The sequence below is a fragment of the Peromyscus eremicus genome, chromosome 3, assembly GCF_949786415.1.
Source record: "Peromyscus eremicus chromosome 3, PerEre_H2_v1, whole genome shotgun sequence".
In the NCBI taxonomy this organism is placed as follows: Eukaryota; Metazoa; Chordata; class Mammalia; order Rodentia; family Cricetidae; genus Peromyscus; species Peromyscus eremicus.
The window spans coordinates 45,650,163-45,673,321 of record NC_081418.1 but is presented as its reverse complement, the minus strand read 5'-3'; the positions used below and the strand labels follow the sequence as shown (position 1 = coordinate 45,673,321).

Genomic DNA, 23,159 nt, shown 5'->3' with positions numbered 1-23,159 from the left:
TTTATTTATTTATTCAGAGACAGGATTTCATATATCTTAGCCTGGTCTCAAACTCACTATATAGTCAAAGATGACCTTGAACTTCTGATCCTTTTTCCAACTCTCAATGCTGGGATTATAGGTGTGTGCCTCCATGCCTGTTTCATGCCAGGGCTTTCTGCATGCTAGGCAAACACTCTACCAACCGAGCCACATCCAAGCCCATAATATGACATTTTTTAACACTTCCTTTTTATTTATTCTTTGTGTCTTTCGTATCATGCATCTTCATCCCATTAATTTCCCATCCCTGTGTATCTGCCCTCTGCCCTTGCAGCCCCCTCCCCAATGAAATTTAAGAGAAAAAAAAATAGAAGAAAAAAAGGGGGAGGGGAGAGATCTCATCAAGGAAGCTGCATTGTGACACAGTGAGTCACTCAGTAAACCCTTTTGTCCATATATCTCTACTTGCAAGTGTTCATTGCAAAGAGTCACTGGTCTGGTTCGAGGCCTCCGGTTTCTGCTACACTACTGATACTGGACCCTCACTGGTACTCCTCTTGGATATCCTATTACTGCCCTTTGTAGTGGAGCTCCTGCAACTTTGGGTCAGCAGGACCAGTCCCTTCATGTGCTCCAGCAGATCACAGATGGGGTGGATATTGGGGTGTGCCAACTCATAACCCTGGTCCTGGGCCTGGGTAGTTCCAGGGTTGGTCAGCTGGCCAGCTCTCCCCTGTCCTCACCACCAGGGAATGTGACCTGATTAGCAACCATTCAACTACTGGATCACCCCACTTTCCACTCCCAGATATAAAGTTCTCCCTTTACTAAACAAAACTTAGCAAGTGCTTATTTGTTTTACATAAAAGACTATTATTTAGGAAGAAGTGTACTATAGCATGTACTTTAACAGCAAATGCATTTGAAGTACATTAATCATTTCTTACAATAACCTAATCTGAAGTAAGCCTAGATGCTTGGTTTCCCATTTCATGACAAGACCCCCACTGTAAATCGGCTTTCACTTAAAACTCAGAGGAAACAATGGCAAACAGGCATGCCAGGGTACAAGCTATGGTTGGTTACAGCAGTAAGCCTTGGGAACTGAGAGGGGCTCAAGTGTTTAATGTCTTGGCGGAGAATTTTTTTTACAATTAAATTTTTTTGAGAATGACACTCATGTGATTCTAAAAAATGTGTTTTTATTATAAGTGCACTAATGTCAGAATCAGCATGTTTCAGCTGGCACATCCCGAGACCAGATACCCCTTGGGTCATTACATCACTACTGTATGCCCTGCACACAGCACAAAGCGGAGGCTCAATAATTATCTTTACTGTACAACAGAATGGATGCTATTCCCCTTTTTAAAATTATCTGGAGTGGAACTTGCTGTCAACTGCTCCTATCTCGATAAAGTTGAGGTTGAGTGTTTGTATTTAAAATTAGTCTTAGAGCCTGACTCATGGCCGTTATCATGAGCTCACTGGACACAGGCTCTCTGATGGGTACCGGTTTACCAAGAGCATTTCCTCTTTCTCTGGTGTGTGCTCTGTGTCTCTTGGAAAGGCAGGAAGAGAAGCAAATGTGTGTTGAGAGGCCGAAGGAGGCTGTAGCAAGATGAGAAAGGAAGAAACAAGCTCTATTCAAACCCGACCAAGTAAAATCTGCAAATAACTCCAAAAATGCATCTCATAGCATCACAGTGAAATAAAAGAACTATACACTAGCAAAACAGAGTACAAAACAACTATCTATACTCTAGCAAACTCTGTGAATATTTTGTTTTTAGGGTTATTTATTCACCACTTAGGTTTTACATTATTGTTGTTGTGTATGTATATGCCACTTGAAAGGGGTGTGGAGGTTGAAAGACTTTGTGGAGTTGTTTCCCTTTCCATATTTTTTATTTAAAAAGTTTTTTTATATAGTATATTCTGATCATATTCTTTTCCCTCCTTCAGCTTCTCCCAGCTCCCCCCACCTCCCAACCATCCAACTTCATGGTTTTTAATCTCTTAAAATACCACAAAACTTAAAATCAAAACAAAAAATAAGACAAAAAAAATACAACAACATAAAAGGAAGCACGTAAAAAACACGGAGTCCATTTTGTGTTGGCCAGTTTCTCCTGGGCCTGGGGCCTGCCCTGAGTGTGGTCCATACACCCAGGGATGCTCCTTTGGAGAAAACGGATTTTCCCTTTGCCAGCAGGTATTAAGGCCAAACAGCTTCTTGGTTGGGGTGGGACTTTGTGTCCCCCTCTCTGTGCTGGGGTTTTGTCCAGCCGGAACCTGTGCAGGTCCTGTGTGGGCTGTCACAGTGTGAGTTCCTATGTGCACCAGCCCTGCTGTGTCTGGAAGATGCTGTTTCTTTGTGCTCATCTACCAGCTCTGGCTCCTCCAGTTGTTCAGCCTTCTCATCAACGTAGTTCCCTGAGCCTTGAGAGGATAGGTTTGGCGAGGACACCCCCTTCAGGATTGAGGGCTCCAAAGTCTCTCACTCTCTGCATGTCCTCCAGTTGTGGGTCTCTGTGTTAATTACCGTCTACTGCCACAAGAGGCTTCCCTGGAGCCAAGCGATGTGCTGATCAGAGTGAGTCCCAGCCAATGGTCTCTCCTTCCATATTCCCAAGAATTCCAGAGCCTGAGCTTAGGCCCCCAGGCTTGTACAGCACGTGCCCTTAGCCACTGAGCCTTTTGAAGGAGCCTTGCCGGCTCCTTTTTTATCCAGTGTCATGTAAAATCATTATTCCTTTGCCCTAATGAATCATTCTAGGCTCAAACATTTACTGCGGTAACTTCTCTTATGCTCCTTTTCTTATTTTGATAATTTAATGCTTGATGTAAACTATGTCGTAACTGGGCAGATAACTCCTCCCCGTAATATGTCAACATGGGTTTTATTTTTGTTTTTATTGTGAGGTGCTGGGGATAAAATCGCAGGCTCACATGCCAGGCCATGCTCAATCTCTGAGCTAACTGCTCCCCACTCCAAGTCCCAAAGCAAATTTTGGATCTCCCACAGCCTCCACATAAAAATACGTGGCAACCGTAACTTCCGATCTGCACTCACACAAACAGCTCTAATTACACTCAGTGGGCCACACATACCAAGTACACTTGGAGGTAGGAGACGGTCTTGTTAGGAGAAAAGGCATCAGTGGGGAAGGAGGAGGGATGGGGAGGGGGAAAACCATTGAAATTCATCACAGCCTTATATGAAAGCATCAAAGGATAAGAAACTAGGAGCCAAATAGCAAAATCAAAACTATGTCAAACAATTTGCAAGAAAACCAGGTGCCCAAATATCCTCTTAAGCCCATAGCTGAAGCACAGGAGGGGCACCCCCACTGTACACTGGGTGAGGATGGACCTCCACAGTAAGTTCAAGGCATCGAATCAACTAGAATTTTAAAACTTTCCTGAGGACAGCTCCCACGCTGCATTAGTTACTTTCCTGTTGCCGTGATAAAACAGCATGGCCAATGAAAGGGCTGATTTGGGGCTTATGGCTCCAGAGGGTCCTTGTGAGAACAGCAGGGCAGCAGGTGACAGACACTTGGTGGGAGCTGGAAGCTGAGAGCTGGGGGGCTCACACCTTAGACAACAAACAGGAAGTGGGGGGACACTGGAAATGGCACATACCTTTTAAAACCTCAAAGCTTGCCTCCAGGGAGATATTTCCTCTATCAAGGCCACGCCCCCTAAACCTGCCCAAGAGGGATCCAATAGAGAACCAAGTATTCAGATGCCTGAGAAGGGGCGGGGTGGGGGGGGGTAGGGGGGTGGGGGTGGAGGGTGGGGGTGGGAGTTGGGGGTGGGGGGGACATCTCATTCAAACCACCACACACACCAAGAGAAGCTGAGGAGCATGGGATACAAAGTTAATAAGGCAGCATCAATAGAGAAAAAATGAAGTTCTAGACTGAGGTAGAGCTCAGGTAGCAGACACTGTCAGGAGATCTCTGGGAAGGGAACTGCCATGTATTTTAGGGTTGTTTGAAGGAACCATAGTCACCTCAGAAACTCTGAGAAAACTAACTTCATATAGACAAGCAACAGAAAGTATCTAGTCAAATTTCATATGCAGTTATCCCAAGGGGGGGGGGGGAAAGACAAATCTTACATATAAAACAGATAAAATCTGTAATCCTGTGCTTCAAAGTAAACCCAAAGACATAAGCAAAAGACCCATTAAAGAACAAATACACAATAATTAAAACCCACAAATGAGGTGGCAGGACTCAGGATGAACTAGAAATACAAGGAAAAAGATTCCTACAGAAACAACTAACCCAGAAGAAATAAAGACTAATAAAAAGAGCAAGAGAATAATAGCTTAGGAGAACTAGAAAGGGAATAAAGAAAAAAAAAACCTGAAAATCCAAAAGAAAAAAAAAGAAGAGGTCAAAGGATTCAGGAGAAAAGGACAAATATTTCAGATGTGGAGATCCAACATACAGATGCTAAGAACACGTGAAGAAAATGAACAAGGAAAACTACCATTTGGATAGAGTGCCTCTGAGTGGGACAGACTGACAGCAGCCTACGAGAATTCAGGGAATTGTTTCCAGAGCACTTCTTGTATACAGAACAAGTCATACAAAAGCCAGATACTGAGCTGTATCTAAGTGTATGCATATTTCAGAGGTAACACAAATGAAGAATACAGAATCATGCAGCCTTAAATAATGTAGCAGAACATGAAAACAACCCACCCCTAGCTGAGAAGATGCCTGTAGTTGACAGATTTGCTGAGAGAGGGAGCGTCTTCAAGGGTGTGGCTCACGGTGGGCTGACCGCCCTCCAGTGAAGAGCACACATCCAAGAGTATGTAGGCAGCTCAAACTGTACTTAATGAGGTTCGAAAAATAAACAGAGGACACAAAATTAGTTGGGCAGGGAAGGGGGGATGGATCAGGGAGGAGTCAGGGGGTGGGTATGATCAAAATGCTTTCTATGAAATTCTCAAAGACCTAATAAAAATGAGAAAAAATTGACATTTAAAAACAATGTTTCAGTTTTCCTAATGGAGGCTGGTTGTATTAGTATTGCTATTCAGAGGCTGTTCTCATGATGTGGGATAAAGCAGAGAGTAATTTAACGGGCTATCATAATCCTATCATTGCCTAGGTCGTTGAGAAGCCTTTGGGAAGGCTTCTCAGTGTGGAAGAAAGATAAAGGTGTAATAGAAAAAGCAAAACTCATGAGGCTCTGAATTTTAATTAGAAATATCAGGTTGAGCTCATGGAATATTTTATCTAGCCAAAGGAGCGGAAGGTAGGGTCTATAGCCCAGGGGTGGGAGCTTGCCTAGCAAGAACAATGTCCTGGGCTTGGGCCCTGGTGTCTATTCTCCTAAAAAGAGTTCCTGAAGTAATGGCCACTCCAATAGCAATGGACACTGATCTAATGACCGCAATGTGTTGTTGGACTATGACCTCTCACTTTAGGAAACCAAGGTAGCTTACTGTAAAAACAGCTCCAAGCTATCATAGTTACATCTCTGCTGTTGTGATAGAATTCCCTGACAAAATACACTTAAGGGAGAAAGGGTCTCTTTGGTTCCAGAGGGAAACGCTCCATCACAGCAGGGAAAAGACATGGCTGCAGGCATGGCTTGGGGGCAGGGGTAGGAGCTGGCTGGTCACATCACATCCACACTCAGGAAGCTGAGGATGAACGGAAGGGGGGTCAGGCTGTAAACCCCAAGGCCTGCACCAGTGACCGCTTCCTTTGACAAGGATTTACCTCAGAAAGTTTCCACAACTTCCCTAAACGGTGTCACCAGCTGGGGACCAAACAGCCTATGGGGGACATACCACATTCAAACTGTACAATCAGGTCTGGACCAGGTCAAATACAAGAGCAAGAAATAGCTTGTCACACCAAATGGCAAGGTGACATCCAAGACTCCATTTCAGAGAGGCAACTAAAAGAGATCATCACTGACCAAAGGCGAGATTATTTGAAGTCTGATATGGATTAAAACTGCAAGTAGTCGGTGTCTTTCAAATATGTTTAAATCAAAATACGTTCACTTACATTATGGTACATAGTTCATTATATATTTAACCTTTGGACGTTTGGATTTCCAGTTTAGGGCCACTGTGACTGATGCTGTCGTACAGGTCTGGTGTGCACATCTCTTTTCTATGGAGTACATGTCCAGGAATGTCATAACAAGCATAGGACATGTATATGTTCATCATTAGTAAATATGTCCAACTGCTGTCTAAACATGCTGTTTAACCTCCCATCTGTAGTATAAGAATTTTCCCTATGTGTTGAGTCTGTTTTATAATTTCAGCAATTTTATTCTTATGAGCATCTCATTATGATTAGAATTCGCATTGCCTGATGGTGATATGTATCTGTCATAACATCACTGGTCATCCGGGTGTTTCCATTGTAAAGGTTTCCTGTATACTACCTGTTTCGTTCTTAGTTACCTGTAAGAGCTCTTTATATATTGTGAATACAAACAGTCTGTCACTTATACCTCACAAGTATCTCTGTGTGGTTTGCCTTTTTAAAAATTAATGGCACTTTTATTAACAGAAGTTCTTAATTTAAATTTTTATTACCTTTGTTTATTTGTTTAGTATGTATGTGTGTATGTATGTATGCATGCATCTTCGGGGTACATGTGGAGCTCAAGGAACAACTTTCAGGAGTTGTTCTCTCCTTCTACCATATGGGACCCACTTATTGAACTCTGGTCCCCAGGCTTAGTGGCTGAGCCATTTCTCTGATCAGAAGTTCTTAATTTTAATGTAATTCAGTGTTTCCAAATTGCTTTGTAGTTAGCACTGTTTATGTTTATATTTAAGAAACTATTCACCATGTCATAGTCATAAAATTTTCTCTTAAATTATCTTTTAGAAGTATTGTTTTGCTTCTCATATTTACATATTGCACCCCTTAGGCTTTGCACATGGTATAAGGCTGGGATTCAACTTAATCTCCCGTTTGTATGCAGCTAATTCTATGTATGTAAAGACCTCATCTTCTTCCGCTCACCAGTGCCACCCTCTTCATAAGTCCATCCCACGCGTGCAGAAGTTTATCTCAGGGCTCTCGTTCAGTCTGTTCTTACAGCTCTGCGATAATGCCAGCATTTCCATAGAAATATTAAGATCAACTTGTCAAGTTTCACAAACTTGTGGGAATTTCTGACTGGCTTGCATCATAACTACAGATTTGGAGAGAGCAGGCATGTGCACAGTATCAATTCTTGTAATTCATAAATGTGACCTCTTCACTTACTTAGTTTTTTTTTCTAAATGATAGTTTTATATTTTTCTATGTAGAGATGTTATACATCTTTTTATCAGATTTATTATTAACCTTTTTATTTTTAGATGCTAGTCAAAATATTTTAGGGAGCTGCAGAGATGGCTTGGGGGTTAAGAGCACTTGCTGCTCTTGCAGAAGCCCTGGGATTGGTTCCCAGCACTCCAGGGCAGCTCACTACCAGAGTGACTCTAGTTCCAAGGGGTCTGACACTCCTTCTGGGTTTCACGGGCAATGCATACATGTGATGCACTACATATATGCAGGCAAAAGACCCAAGTGCATAAAATAAAAAGATAGCCTTTGCTGTTGTTTTTTGAAAGAGTTTCTCTGTGTAGCCCTGACTGACCTGGATCTCGATCTGTAGCCCAGGCTGGCCTCAAACTCACAGAGATCTGCCTGCCTCTGCCTCCTGAGTGCTGAGATTAAAGTTAGGTACCACTACACCTAGCTAAGAATTTTTCTTTTTTTAAAAGAAAGAAAAATATTCTTCAAATGTAAAGGTATTTAAAATCATTGCTATTATATTGAAATTCCTTGTACTTTTTTTAATACTTTTTGAATATCTAATAGCTTTGTCAAGTGCATTTCTTTTTTTTTTAACACAGTATTTTTATTGATTCTTGGGGAGTTTCACATTATGCACCCCAATCACACTTACTTCCCAGTCCGTCCATGTCTGCCCCCCTACTGTTGTGACTCCCCCCAAAAAATAAAAATAAACAGAAAAAAACCAAGTCCAATTTGTGTTATCTGTATACTCACTGGGCACGGTCCAACTCTCAGTGGCCAGCCCCTAACATAGAACTGCGTCCTTCCCGCCCACACACCCGCCAGAGCCGCCGTCGTTTGTGGAGAGCTACACTTCAGCCTCCTTAGCACACGTTTTAAGAGTTCTCTTCGATGGCTTCCTGTTTAGACTGCTACTTTTTTAGGGGTTTGGGGGCTTGGGGTGGGGGTAGGGGTTGTCACAGAAGCCTTCCATGTTCCTCTTTCTCAACTGTGAGTCTGCAGTCCCTGATATCACTGCCAAAGTAGCTCCCTTGCACTTTACAGTCAGCAGGAGTTTCCAGATGATGGGTCTCCACAGGGTTTCTGGTGACAGCACACACCACAGACATGGCCCCTGGCTGCAGTAGGGCCACAGACTAGGACAAGGCCCTCCGAGGCAGCCTGGATCGTCAGGTGCATTTCTGAACTGTTTCTGAATGCGACACGGTTTATTTCATGCTTCTTTGTTACACTGGTTAGCACCGCCAGTACAATGTTACACTATTTGTCATTACATCCCCTTAGCCAATTAGATGAAAAACTGTTTCTCTCACTCCTCTTTTAGTGACTTTCCAGAGGCTAAAAGTACGTGTCCTTGAGTCACCACAGTCTGATGGGCTGAGGTTAGGTATTGCACTTGTTCTCTACCTGAAATTCAGATAAGAGATCCTAGGACATCACACCTCCATTTAGACCCTTCTCCTCCTCCTTCTTCTTTAAGGTCTCTTTTTATTTTATGTGGATGTGTGAATACCTGAGTGTGTGCATATGCCACATGCATGCATAGTGTCCTCGGAGGCCAAAGAGGGCATTGGATCCCTTGGAACTGGAATTACAGGTGATTGTGAACCAACACGTGGGTGCTGAGAAGTGAATCTGGGCCTTCTGCAAGGATGGCAACTGTTTATAACCACCGAGCCATCTCCACAGTCCCTTCTTTTAGAGTCTAAACAAAGGGTCTAAATTTTAGACCCCTCGTGTTTTCATCATTATAATTGAGGTACAACAAATAAAGAGTTTACTTTAATTTTTATATCAAACAAACATCTTAATTATATGTACATTTAAAGAAAAATCATTAGTATTTCATATCAACATTTTTTTATTTATCAATTTGTGTATGCTTGTATAGCATGACATACATGTGAGGTCAAAGGAAAACTTGCTGGAGTTAGTTCTTTCTTTCTATCATGTGGGCTCGAGGATCAAACTTACCATTTGTTAGGCATGGCAGCAAGTGCCTTTACCCAATGAGCCATCTTGCTGGCCCCTGCGTTCTGTCTGAGTAACATTCCCAAGTGGTCCCTTTCATGTAGGTTTTCTGTGTCCGGCCTTTTGTTGTGCTGTCTGGAAATATCCTCAGTTTATCTCCCTGTTTGAAGACTATTTCACTGGGTACGAAATTCTTGGCTAGCAACAACTGATCACTTTCACAATCTTTGGTGATTTCTTTTGCCTGACTGTTGCACCTTGGACAACACTCTCTCCCCCTCTGATTATTCTTTAGATTAAAAGGAATCTTTCATTTTAGTACAGTAGGATTTCAATACAAGTATGTATCTAAGTTGTTTTTTTTAGAATTCTCCAATGTATAGCTTGATGACTTCCTTCCATCAGATTGAAGGATTTATCCCTTACTTCCACAAGTGTGGCTGTGTTCTCTTGTCTCTCCTTTTAGGATCCAGTAACATGGCCAGAACTTCTCACTGTTACTTTACGTCTTCCCTTTCACCATATTTTTTTTATATTGTCTAAGAATAATTCTTCTTACTAATTTTCCTGTCTAGTAATTCTATCCTCAGCTGTATCTAATTGGGTACTAATTTCAGTTACTGTTTTCTGTCCCAGGTTTCTTAATTTCTACATACTTCATTATCTCCACTGTTTGGATTAATTTTCCTGTACATTGGAGGTTGTAAGTACAGTAATATTAAATTTTGAAGGTTTCAAAATCTGTATTTGATGTGCTTTGCAGGAATATGTGCTTAAGTGTAGTGCCTATGAAGCCCTGTATATTTCCTGTTCACCTCTTCCCCAAAGTGAAAGCCCTTCACTTACCAACCCAGGCCTGCTTCACTAGGCTTCATTTCTCTGTGGCTCTCAGAGTTCAATGCTGCTGTTAGTTCCACAAGAATGTCAACAGTGTCAGTCCAACCCTCAACCAAAGGTCACAAGAGCTTAAGTGACCTCTGATACAGGCTCACCTCTCAGGATCTTCTTCCCCCAATTCCAGGCCAGATCATCTTCCATTCTTCTGTTTGTTCTCTGATGCCTTTAAATAGACTTCTTTTTAAATCCAGATTTTCTAGTTATCTTGGGCAGGAAGGTTTATCAGAATTACCAAGCCTGCTGTGGCAGAAGCATAAATCCAGCCAACTGGCTGAAGCCTGGATGATACAAGGATGCGGACGATTTCACGAAGGAAGAGCTGCTGTTTCTGAGTGTGGATGAGTATAGCTGAAGGCCTTAACTCTTCCCCACTTCTTGCCAACCATCACCCACAACAGAGTAATGACTAATGTTTGTTTTATAAGTCATTAATTTATGAAGGTGTTTCATGTTCTTTTAGGACAATGACGTCATAAAGTAGACAGCATTGACAATGTTCAGAAGAGAAAGTGACATCTTGTGTGGCAGATAAATTTCTTTTGTAAGGGACTGTCACAGAAGTGAGTGCATTTGTTGTCTTATATCAAAAAGGTAATATTTAATAAACAGTGGAAACAAGCACAGACCAAAGTACACACGTATGCATATCTTACTCAGCTGGTTATGGCATGTGCCATGAGAAATGCCTAAGGAGTCAGACTAATTTTATGTCACAGGCAAAACTGGCCTCCTCATCTTGTGACCACACCTTGACACACATGTATTGCACACTGCAGCCAAACTCTAGCCCAGACAGAGCAAAATGCTGAACTAGAGGGGTTGTGCTGCAGAAGCCTCATTGAACAATGCATTTCAAGATGGGTTTGATCAAAACCACAAGAATGCAATCTTCGACACAGGTGGGAAATATGCTTCAGAAAAATAGAATTTAAAAACACCCCAAAACAAGTGTGGTGGGACTTCTACATGGCCCATCACTGTCAAGGGCTTTCCTTTTCTAGTCTTCTCTCTCTCTCTCTCTCTCTCTCTCTCCCTCTCCCTCTCTCCCTCTCTCCCTCTCCCTCTCTCCGTGTGTGTGTGTGTGTGTGTGTGTGTGTGTGTGTGTGTGTGTGTATACATATATATTTATTTATTTTAGACAGAGTTTCTCTGTTTAGCCCTGGCTGTCCTGGAACTTGCTCTTTAGACCAGGCTAGCTTCTAACTCACAGAAATCTATCTGCCTCTGCCCTCCCCACCAAGTACTGAAATTAAAGGTATGCATCACCATGCCTGGCTTTTTTTTATATTTTCTTTCTTTTCTTTTTAAATGAAGATAGTTTTTTGGTTAGTATACAAAGCAATGGGTTTTACTATAACATTTTCATATAAGTAGTTCTTATCCTTCTCTTATTTCTCTCTCTCTCTCTCTCTCTCTCTCTCTCTCTCTCTCTCTCTCTCTCTCGGCCCTCTCACCTCCTTCCCCTTTTGCTTTTCATGACATATATTCCACGACCCTCTCTTGTTCCTCCTTCCTGCGTCATTAGACCTCTTCCTCCTCTCACAATCCCCTTTCTATTTTCATGTCACACACACACACACACACACACACACACACACACACACACACGCACACGCACATGCATATACATATACATGCATGTGCATAGAGGTAGAGACAGAGACAGAGAGAAAGACACGCATGCATACTATAGATTCCACATATGAAATATTCAATACTGTCTAAGTCTTGAGTCTTGCTTGTTCCACTAACATGATGACCTCAGGTCCATCCATTTCCTATAAATGCCAGTATTTCATACTTCTCTAGAGATGAATAAAATTACATTGTGCACATGCACCACGTTTTCTTTATCTATTCACTCATCTTTTGATGGACATCTAGCATGGGACCATATTTTGGCTTTTGTGAATCATGTGGCAATAAACACAGATGTGTAAATATCTCTGTGGTATGCTGCCTTGGAATCCTTCAGGTATACAGCCAGGGGTTGAATAGTTGGGTCATATGGTAGTTCTATTTGTAGCTCTTTGACAAGCCTCCATATTGACAGATATAGTTTACATTCCCACTAGCATGTATGGGACCCATCAATCCCCATCCTTGGCAGCATTTACTGTTATTTGTTTCTTTGATACTAGTCATTCTGATTTGGACCAGAGAGAATTTCAGAGCAGTTTTAGTCTGCATTTCCCTAAACTAAGGATGTGGAACATTTTTTCAAATATGATTTGGCCATGTGTACTTTCTTTTCTTTGAGAATTACCTGTTTATTCCATTATTCCATTTATTGACTGGATGGGTTGCTTTTGTGTGCATCTGTTTAACTTTTGGAGTTTTTTTTTAAAAAAGATCTTAGATAACAATCCAATTGCTCACTAGCCATTTGGCTAATTGTTTCCCACTCTGTAACTGACGCTCTGTTCTGCTGAATATAACTGTTTCCTTTGCTGTGTCAAAGCTTTAATTTCATGCAATCCCACTAGTAAACTCTTGGGGCTGTTTCCTGGGCCACTACAGAACTTTTCAGGAAGCCCCGGCCTGTGTCTCCACCGCAAGCCTTTCCCTTGTGTATCTAGCAGTTCCAGAATCCATATCTTATATTCAGATTTTTTTCACTCACTTAGAATCGATGTTTGTGCAGGGTGAGGGGTAGGTATCTAGTTTCCCTTTTTAGGGTGTCATGTAGTCCAGGCCTTGAATTTACTATGCAACAGAAATGACTTTGAACGTCTGCTCCTCCTCCCCCACCCTCCCGAGTGTTGGGATTATAGACATGTGCTGCCCTGGCCAGTTTTATGTAGTGCTGGGATTGAACTCAGGTTTTATGCATGCTGGGCAAGCCCTCTAGCAACTGAGCCACATTCCCAGCTCACTAGCCTCATCCTTTTACACGTGACTCTCCAGCATTCCTAGCATTTTCCCGAATGGGCTGTCTTTTTGGCGGTCTGTTTCTGACACCGTTGTCAAACGTCAGGTGGCTGCAGTTTAGCTGTGTCACTTTAGTTCTGAGTCCTCTGCTCCGTCCCTTCGGTTTGTGTGTGGGTTTGTGTGAGGCATGCTGGTTTTGTTACTCTGGCTCCGTGTGTACTCCCTGAGATGAGTCACTGTGGTTACCTCCAGCACTGCTCCTTCTACTGAAGATTTCTTTGGCTCTTCAGGGTCTTCGTGCTTCCATATGGATTTGGGATCTTTTTTCTAGTTCTGGGAAGACTATCAGTAGAATTCTGGTGAAAATTTCATCTAATGTAGAGACTGCTTTCTGTAATATAGCCATTTTCACAATATTAATTTTGCCAGTTCATGACCATGGGAGGCATTTCCACTTTCTAGTGTCTTTTTAATTTATTTCTTTAGTGTTTTGAAGAGGATGTTCACTTTTTTTTTATTAAATTTATTCTTTTGTTGTTGTTTGTTTATTTGAGACAGGGTTTCTCTGTGTAGCTCTGGCTGTCCTGGAACTCACTGTTGTAAGCCAGGCTGGCCTCAAACTCAGAGATCCACCTGCCTCTGCCTTTTGAGTACTGGGATTAAAGGTGTGCACCACCATGCCTAGCCCCAATTATGTTTTTGTAAAAAAAAAAAATCTTTAAACTCCAGATGTTCAATGCCACAAAGGGAGATTTAAAAACTTAGGTTTGGGAGACTCAGCTCTTAGAAGCAACAAGCCATACCTTTCAAGAATGCCAGGGTGTTGAGGGCAGATGAAGAACTACAGACTGACATGAAGGGTCCTGATTGTCCCAGAACCGGAATGACAGAGCGCAGTGGGCACTTCATGTTAAGGTAGCCGTTCCGGGGCTATCTTATATATCCCAGGAGATGGCAAGATCTCAAGCGTGGGATGACTTGGCCCTAACAGGCTTGAGGGCCAGCTGGCCCAAACCAGTAATAAGATACTCCCTGAGAGCCAACCTGGGTCGGCCTAAGGGCCTTAGCAACAGCAGCTGAGACATGATCTGGAGATGACCTGGACCAATGAGAAGCAGCCATGTCATACCAGCAGATGCATATTCATCAGACCTCCCCCCCCCCCCCCCCCCCCCCCCCCCCCCCCCCCCCGCCCAGGGTGGGGCGGAAGGTATATAAGGCTTGCCTCTTCCCAAATAAACTGAGCTTGTTGTTCCAATATTCTCCTGGAGTCTGGGTCATTGAATCTGTGCCTACTTGCCTCTTTCCCCCAAAGAGCACAGCACAGGACCCTGCCACACTCAAGGATACCTAAAACTTAGGTGGGAAAAAAGAAAACCAACCTACCAGCTGGAGAAGAGAGAATGTGGCAAATACCAGAGCCAGTGGCTTGAAAAGATACCCAGGAACTTACAATTTTTTAAGTCTCTGCATTCCCAGATCATCACATAAAAATATCATTACTTATGGAAATGAGCAGAACCTACTCTGAACACAGGCCCTATTGTGCATTAGACACTCCTACCTGGGCCAATGTCTGGGCATCCCCAGAGGGCTGAGTTGGGGTAAAGTTACAGGCCTGCTTTAAATGCTGTTGCCATGAAACACACTCTGTAATGGGCTTGTTTTTCAGCCTCAGCTCTTAGATACTCAGTCATATCCCAACTCAGAGCACCTTGACCCTTGAAATATACATTTTACTGTGTTTGTTTTATTGTTATGTTTTTCTATTGCATAACAAAAGAGCTGAATGCCAGTGTTTTTACTGGGAGCCTGAGAGAAAGGTACTCAAAAACTTTACTTACATTGAAAATTCAATTTTAGAAAAAGTAACTGTTCCTAGAGATGGAGGGAGAAGGAATTCTGTCTTCAGCTCACAGGTGTAAGAGAACAGTTTGGGAAAACTTAACAATCTCCAAATTGTAAACCCTCCTCCCTCCCCCCCATAAGACAGGGTCTCACTATGTAGTCCTGGCTGGCCTTGAACTCAGAGAAATCCACCTGTCTTTGCTTCCTGAGTGCTGGGATTAAAGGCATGTACCACTATGCTCGGTTCCCAACCCCCCACCCCCGCCTTTTTCAAAAATCTGGGACAGAATAAGTTTTTATAGTCATTTTACCCCACTTGCCCCACCCTTACCACAGGTGACTTTTTGGATGAAAGTTTGGCCCATAATTTAGTATAGTAGTTTCTGTCTGTTGAATCCAAGAATTCACCAGTATAGGAAGCAGTGGACTTCCTATGAAAATCTCCAGATTTCAGGTAAGATTTCTTAATATCTGGTGAGGAAAAGATAAATTTGTAAATGAAAAGCAAACAACAGAGTAAGTTTCCTGATATGACAGCAATGTTTCCTACTTTATTTGTTCAAACACATAAAATACACTGTGTGTGTTTCAACTTGAAAATAAATAAGACTTATCTTACAGTATTGATAATATTAATAAGTCAGCCTAAAGTATCCAGGAGGTACAACCCCTGGGATGGTTACCAGACTCAGTTATAACAGGTTTGGTAATAGCATTCATGTAAAACATAAAAAATGGCTTTTAATATTTAAAGTCACCATTATAATTACATTCCATTTGACAAAAGTCTCCAAAAAGCTTAGAAAAAAATTAAAACATGTAATTCTAAGAAGCATTAAAGGTCAATGGAATAAGAATTATTCATAATTAACACTGAGCCTTTCCTCAAAATATCAGAATATCCAGAGGTATAGAATACATATTTCTGGTCTTGCTCATGCAGATAGGTCCTGGGTTCACATACCTTTAAGATGTATGGAAGCATCAAGCATTTCAGGAGCATTGCTTATAAAATGCTAAAATAAATAACTTCCCCAAGTATCTTTAGTTAATATGCTTGATTGAGCAGATATAGGACACTACCCTACCCCACCCCACCCAGAGACAAAAGGAATCATTAATGTATCACAGAAGCAGGTTTTGTTTTTTAATATATATAAAAAATAGAATTGAGAAAGAAAACTTCTAGGTGAAGACGTGAAGTCAGAGGTACCAGGGGCTAAAGCTTGTGTCCCTGAACTAAAAGGGAAGGCAGGTTGCTTAGCTTGGGAGACAAGGCCTGGGCTCTTGAATCTGGTGAGAAGCTGCCAAGGATGTATCTGGAATTCAGCCCACATACAGAAGAACTTTACACACAGAGCCTCACTTGGCCTGAAGATAGAAATCCTGTAGAAACATGAGACCTGAAGGCTCATTCTTAGAGTGGTAAGTTAACAGGCACAAAGCCTTGGGTATGACCCCCTCTCATCAGCTAGGCACGGTGGCATCTACTTGTCATGCCAGCACTTGGGAGGTAGAGATAGGATGACCAGAAGTTCAAGGTCATCCTCAGCTAAAAGAGAACTTGAGGCCAGGCTGAGCTGTATGAGATATTGTCTCTCCAAAAAAAAAAAAAAAAAAGAGGAGAAAAGAGGTGATGTGGGGCAGAGAGTGGGCGAGGTAGGGCAGCGGGTGGGGAGAAGAGTGACCTCTCTTCTTCTGTGCTGTGTACTGGGACTGAACATGGACTTGAAGCAAATTGTGCTAATACCAAACCAATAAAAGAAAGTGAACAATGTTGCAAAGTAATCCCGGCAGGAGAATCTAGAATTCCACATCCCGGCACGTGTCTTCAAAGCGGACAGTGATTCTCATGCAGTAGATGGTTGGGCTCATATCCCAGGAATTCTAGGTAAGGAGGGATCTCGAGAGGAACATGAAAGTAACCATACTTATCCCAACCAAACTGATCAAAAGGAACTGTATGTGGGAGCATCCTTTGTTACGTCTTCTTGGTAACATTCATTCGATTCATATTTACTGAGCATCTACCATGTGGTGGATGTAGTTCTGGACATTGGAGATAAAGCAATAAACAGAAACTCCTTGACCTGTGGGGACTGAACTAAAGCTGGAGACAGGCAAATAACACATTTTAAAATGTTAGTTAACATATACAATGACGTTAGATAAAGGACAGAAAGAGATGGCAAAGTGATCAAAAGAAGTCCTCTGAAGGGGGATGGGACGGGGAAGAGATTGTCAGGAGTTAAAGGTATAAAGAGATAAAACATCTAAACACTTTGACAGGTGGGTGGTGAACACTAGGCAGGGAAATCAATTTTATATAAAGAGCAAGAAACATGATTAACCTGAGTATTAGCATTAAGAATTCAGTGCTTGGGTAGATGGGAATGGGCACAGACAGCTGGACAATGTGCAGCTCGGAACTCTCTGTCCTAAATGGGTTTCCACCAAATCCCTCCCCCTCAGGCTTCAGGGAACTCTGAGGAAGAGGGGGCAGAAATTGTAAGAGCAGATGGGATGGAGGATGCTAAGAAAATAAGGTCTTCTGGACACAACAGGACTGTGGCATATATGAATTCCCCAAAACTGGCAGCGTGCACAGGGCTGCATGGGTCCGGGCCTGACAGGGTCCCAGCACTACGAGGGAAAGTGGACACAGAAGCTATCTCCAACTGATGATCACTCATAAAGGAAAAATTTCTCCAATGGAGTCTCACTGGGATACAATTCACACTTATGGGCAGGCCCCATGCCCCGCAGTAGATGGCCAGCACAAATGAACTCAGTGGAAACTTTAGAGGGTGGTCTTGTTATTGTTTTGACTCATAATGCTTTGTCTGGGCTTTTTTTTTTTCTTTACAGGTCTATTGCTTACACATATTATACATTCTACGGTTTCCAATTTTGTGTTTTTATGGGATCTCCAAGTGTGCAAGTGTGTCTGCCTCTGGAGCTACATGTGTTTCGTGTGCTTTTTCTTTGGCTCATTTGTTTTGCCTTATTCTGGTGTGTTTGTTTTTTATTTTTTAGATATCCATTTGTTTTCTGACGAGAGAAAGAAAGAACGGTTGCACACTTGGGTGGGTGGGGAGATGGGGAGGATTTGGGAGGAGAAACCTTAATCAGACTATATTGTATGAAAATATCTATTTTCAATAAAAAAAATAGAATTCACTGCTAGGCTGGAGAGATAGCTCAGTGAGTGTCTGCTACAGATACATGAAACCCTGAGTTTGCTTCCCTAGTGCCCACATAAAAGTCTGCTGTGGCAGCACATGTCTGTAACCCCAATGCTGGGTGTGGGGGTACTCAGGCAGGAGGATGCCTGGTGCTTGCTGGTGGCCAGTCATACTCTGCGTGTACACACATGCACATACACAGATGCACACACACACACACACACACACACACACGTACACACACACAAATATGTATTCATATATACACTCTCCAGCAGCACCCTCCAAATTCACTGCAGCTAAGAAGATGGGTAATAGCAGAGGTACACACCATGCTTCTTTTTTTTTTCCTCTATAAAACACTTGTCCTGTTTGATTGGAACATTATGGAAAAGACAAGATGACTCTGAACAAATTGAATAAAATAAAATTTTAGTTTTAAATATAAATGCTCCATATTTTCATTATCTTTTCATCCACTAACAGACATCATGGGCTAATAAAAAAAAAAAAAAGCTCAGTGTCAGGAATGGGCTACCTCTTCTGGAGTTACCAGTGGGGTCTGCTAGATTCCCAAACCTTAAAGGCTATGGTTACCCCATAGCAGTACGACCCTATTGCTGAAGACACCTCGAACTTAAGCCAGAGCATGGAGAAACCAAGCTGTGGCTGACATAGAAGCTTCATCGCTGCTGGCTAGTTTTTATAGTCCTGGAAGGTGTTAATCACACTGCCAAAGGAGAACAGTGATCCCCAACCTATGCAGCTGTGAACCCTGAGAGCTACAATAATGAACGACCTGTCAAGGCACGCCCACGGGCACAGTTGTGTAACAGTGGCACAAATGTCATGGCAATAACCAACCTCTTTCTGGTGGATCTAAGGCCTGCTCTTTAAGACAGAACCCATACTTGGCGATGTTATCAGGACCTGTGGCTAGACAGATCCCAGGTCAGGGCAGAACCTACTGATTTACTCTGTTAAGTCGACATAGTAGGAAGCTGACTTCAGGTGATATAGATTAGTACATGCCTCAAACCTCCACAGAGAAGTAGATGGTGATTAACACAGAGACCACGATCAGTCAAGATGTAGTGAATAAGAGACTATGGAATCCCCTGTCTCACACTCACTCTCCCCAAGGCTCAGGGGTCATTGTGGAAGAGGGCAGTGTAAAGACCGTAAGAGCCGGGGGCAGTGGATGACTGAAACAAAAACAGTGTTTTCCAGATACAAGAGGGCAGTCGTACGTACGAACTTAGAGCGTCTGTGACAGCCTGCACAAGGTCAAGACAGATAAAATCCAGGAAGGAAGTGGAGATGGGCACGAAGTCCCATGCCCAAGCTGGGGAGCTGGCGCAATGAGCAGATGCTGGGAGTGGAATAGTTTTTTTAAGGGTGTGGCCCCTCTTTGGTTGACTGTGCTCCAGCAGATGGCCACATGCCCAAGAGTAAAAACTAATGAGAACACAGAGCTGAGTGGGTAAGGAAGAGGCCGTGGGTCTGAGAAGAGCTAGGGAAAGGGAGGTGAATATGATCAAAAGTGTACGAGGTTCTCAAAGAATTAATAAAAATATTTTAAAAGACTGGAGGCCATAGTCGTTGAAATAACTGCCATAGAGAAGATCATATATATGTGTGTATACATATATTTTCCTACCTACTTGATCTTTTCTATGGAAATATATTGTATATAAGCTAATTCAAAATATGGTTTTCATATGGGCTCCTTTTTCTAGCTTTCTAAGACATAAGCCATCAGTACTATGGTACAAGGAAGCCACCCTCAGTCTGAGGCTACAGTGCAGCTGGAATTCCAACAGTTTAATGTCTTACATAATGTTTGAGGCAGAGATAATATGTTTATATCACTTAAACTACATTAGAATGCCACCACTTTGGTGATATGGACTAGAGTTTCATGTCATTTAAAATATATTTTTTAATGTCTTAATCTAGCAAAAGACAAAAGATCTTCCTTCTCAGCTAAAACTTGACAGAATTACCCATGTTCCAATGCACTGCCTCAAACTTCCTGGGTGTCATCTTCAGTCAAAGTATCTAAATTTAGGTGTACCTTGAGGCAATGCTTTAAAAGCATGCAAACTATTTTATAGTCCACGAAAGACACAAGCTCTTCATTATATAGGCCACTTAAATTTATTTAAATGCCTACAATGGAGCGTAAATGAGTTTAATGAAGCATGGCGGATTTTCAAGTTGCTTTATGGATAGTATCATTACCAGACGCAGGAGAATGCAGAAGGATATGGAACAACTGGAATGATTTTTCCAATCAGCTTCCACCTTGTATTTAGTCACATTCCTTTGAAGTCAAATGACTTAAATACTATTTGGACAAAGCATTTTAAAGGAATAAGCACAGAATAACCACAGCAAACGTGGTAGAGACAACACACGAGGAACAAACCACGTACGTGTTTAATATTGTATCATACAGGCAACATAGGATATTTTACATACAGGAAAGGAGAAAATAATCTATGTTAAGGATGTGCTATCACAGGGAAACATCCAGGTCAGGAAGTACTAATGAAATTGCCGTGTAGCAGCCAGACTGTGAACAATATGAAAAGTGAAAGCCCATTTTAATAACCAATGATTCTATGGTAGTAAGATTACTTGTGTAGCATATCCATGTGGCCGCTCTCCATACACATAAGGCTGATCGTTTTTCAATAGGAAAGTCTGTGAATATTTAAATAAAAATTTGAAAAGGAATTGTATTCCCACCAGTTTTTCTCTCTTTGAAAGAAACAGTCTCTGGAATGGATGACTTGGGAAATACGCTCCAATTTTCAGGAAAAAAATTTCTCAGCACCCATTGACTTCAAAGGCATTCATTTTTTTTCTCCCATGCAAGGGCAACTCTAAAAACATGCAGTTTTTTTTTTTTAAATTAAGAGTAATTTATGCCTGCCATGATTAAAACATACACACAAGTTCTCACAATCCCCTACAAGAAACATACATATAAATATACATTATGAAATATACAACCGTGGACAAGGGCTTAAGACAACTTAAAACACAATAATGTGCTATAGAATGTAAACTTTATTTCTAACAGAATAGTTACACAATTTGTGGTAGAAAGTGAAGAAAAACAGTGAGTTCATTAGGGAGTATTTTCACAAAGCTGAAGGTACCAAAAAAAGCTATTTTTCCAAGACAGAATTGCTTCTCAACACATCATGCCTGTTTGTGTTCTAAGAAAGGAATAACAGCAAGCAGAAAAATCATTTCATATAATTCCCATGATAATTTTCCAGAGTAAAATAGGAAAGTACGTAGAAAGCTATCTCATAAGTCCAAGGAAATAGAGTAATAATGTTCATGTTTCTAAGGCAAAATGAATACATCTGCAAAACTATTATAACAGTGAGATGCTGTATTCTTCGGTGTCCAATCAAAGGGATAACCAGCTACTTAAACAGAAATGGATTCCACACTGGGAAAAAAAGAATGCACGTGAAGATATAGTCATACACAGAGAAAATGAAGTTCAAAACCTTTTCTTCCTTCTGGACTTCATGTTTTGTAATGTCTTCTGTGGAGCTCAACTAACAAGCCAGCATTCAGACACCGACTCCAGAACATTCCAATTAAAACAAATGATAATGCCAGGGCATTTTTAACAAAATAAGTAAGTTTATCATGAAGTTGCTAGCTGAAGCTTTGAAGGAAATAAAATACAGAAGGGAGAAAATGTTAAGACTGGAAGCTTAGCATAAAAGAGCTGCATTATATGGAAAAGTTAGGGACAAGGAGAAGCAGCAGGGGACAGGCAGGAGGGGACAGAAGCCTGCAGGGGGCTTTAGCGCAGGTCTAAAGTCTCTGCTACTTAGGCCAATACATTTGAATAAATCTTGCTGGTGTACCACAATGCCACCAACTGGAACAGAGTCCCTTGTTTACTGGCCTCCCTTGACTCAACGGGACCTTCTTTCCTCGGCCTCCTGAGTAGCTGGGACCCAGGCACGTGCTGTTGCACCTGGCCATAATTTAGCCTCATGAGCAACTGTCTCCAAGTCACCATTTCATCGGTCACTTTCCCTGACAAAGGTTTTTCTACTTCTCTTCCCTTGGATATGTAGTTTTGTTCTTGGAAACTGAGGGTTGGTAGATCCAGAAGTAAAAGGTTTTGTCTCAACCCACCACAAACAGAAAACAAATAAACGAGTCTGTTTGTTACTCAGACACGTAATGTGACAGCATGTGCTGTCTACACAGTAGAATGGACTTGATCTCTATCAACAATGAGATAACAATAAAAAGAACAGATAGCATTTACTGAGCATGTACTACGTGCCAGCTGTTATCCTAAGGGTTTGATGTTTGTGTCACAAGGAAATTCACCATCAGCTCAGATTTGATACCTCTCCTTGTCTTCGGCAGGCGGCAGGCTGCCTGTGAATGCCTATTGAAGAAGCCCTCTAACTTAGGGATATTATGCCGAACTACCAATTCTTTTTAATATCATTCTAATTTTGCTTAAGCTCCTTAAATTAGTCAAGGCTGAAGTCATAAAGGGATTTTCAGAGAAGACGATTTCATTTAACAAACACTTCCACCTAGTTTAAATAGGACACACTGGCCTATTCTAATTGATGATCAAATGCAATATTTTCTTTGCTGTTTACATGTTAGTGCTAACAAACGCTCATCTCAGTACTTACTGCAGGGCAGACATTATTCTGGGTGCTTTTCATATACTCACTCATTTACTCCCGACTAGAGGGAGTTTCCAGTGATTATTTTGACGGTCAGTGTTATTTGTAATCAAGACTTTCTAAGGTTACTATCATTAACCGAAGACTTTCAGCTTTTGCTGCTCGTGATGGCCGTCCCACAGTCAACTTTCAGATTAGAGGTCTGCTCTGCTAACATTACCTACCATCAACACACAGAAAGAGAGGCAGTGTGCTTTTTTTTGCTTTCTTCTTTGGATGCTTAGTCAACACGGAAAAGTTATTACTAAAGTTAGTCTTTCAAACCCTACCATGCATGTAAACTCACGTATGGACATATAGTGCTAGACCCCATATCACACCTCAAGGACCTCAAGTGGAAT

The 23,159-nt window shown here is 41.8% G+C and overlaps 1 protein-coding gene across 1 annotated transcript in view; it reads right to left on the bottom strand.

Annotated features, from left to right (window-relative positions):
• The window catches only part of Lrguk (leucine rich repeats and guanylate kinase domain containing), a 110,726-nt gene that overhangs the window by 6,439 nt on the left and 81,128 nt on the right, over nucleotides 1–23,159 (bottom strand). The window contains exon 16 of the mRNA XM_059257537.1: nucleotides 15,211–15,350. Within this exon, the coding sequence (XP_059113520.1) occupies nucleotides 15,211–15,350 (140 nt within the window). The remainder of the gene's footprint in view (nucleotides 1–15,210; nucleotides 15,351–23,159) is intronic.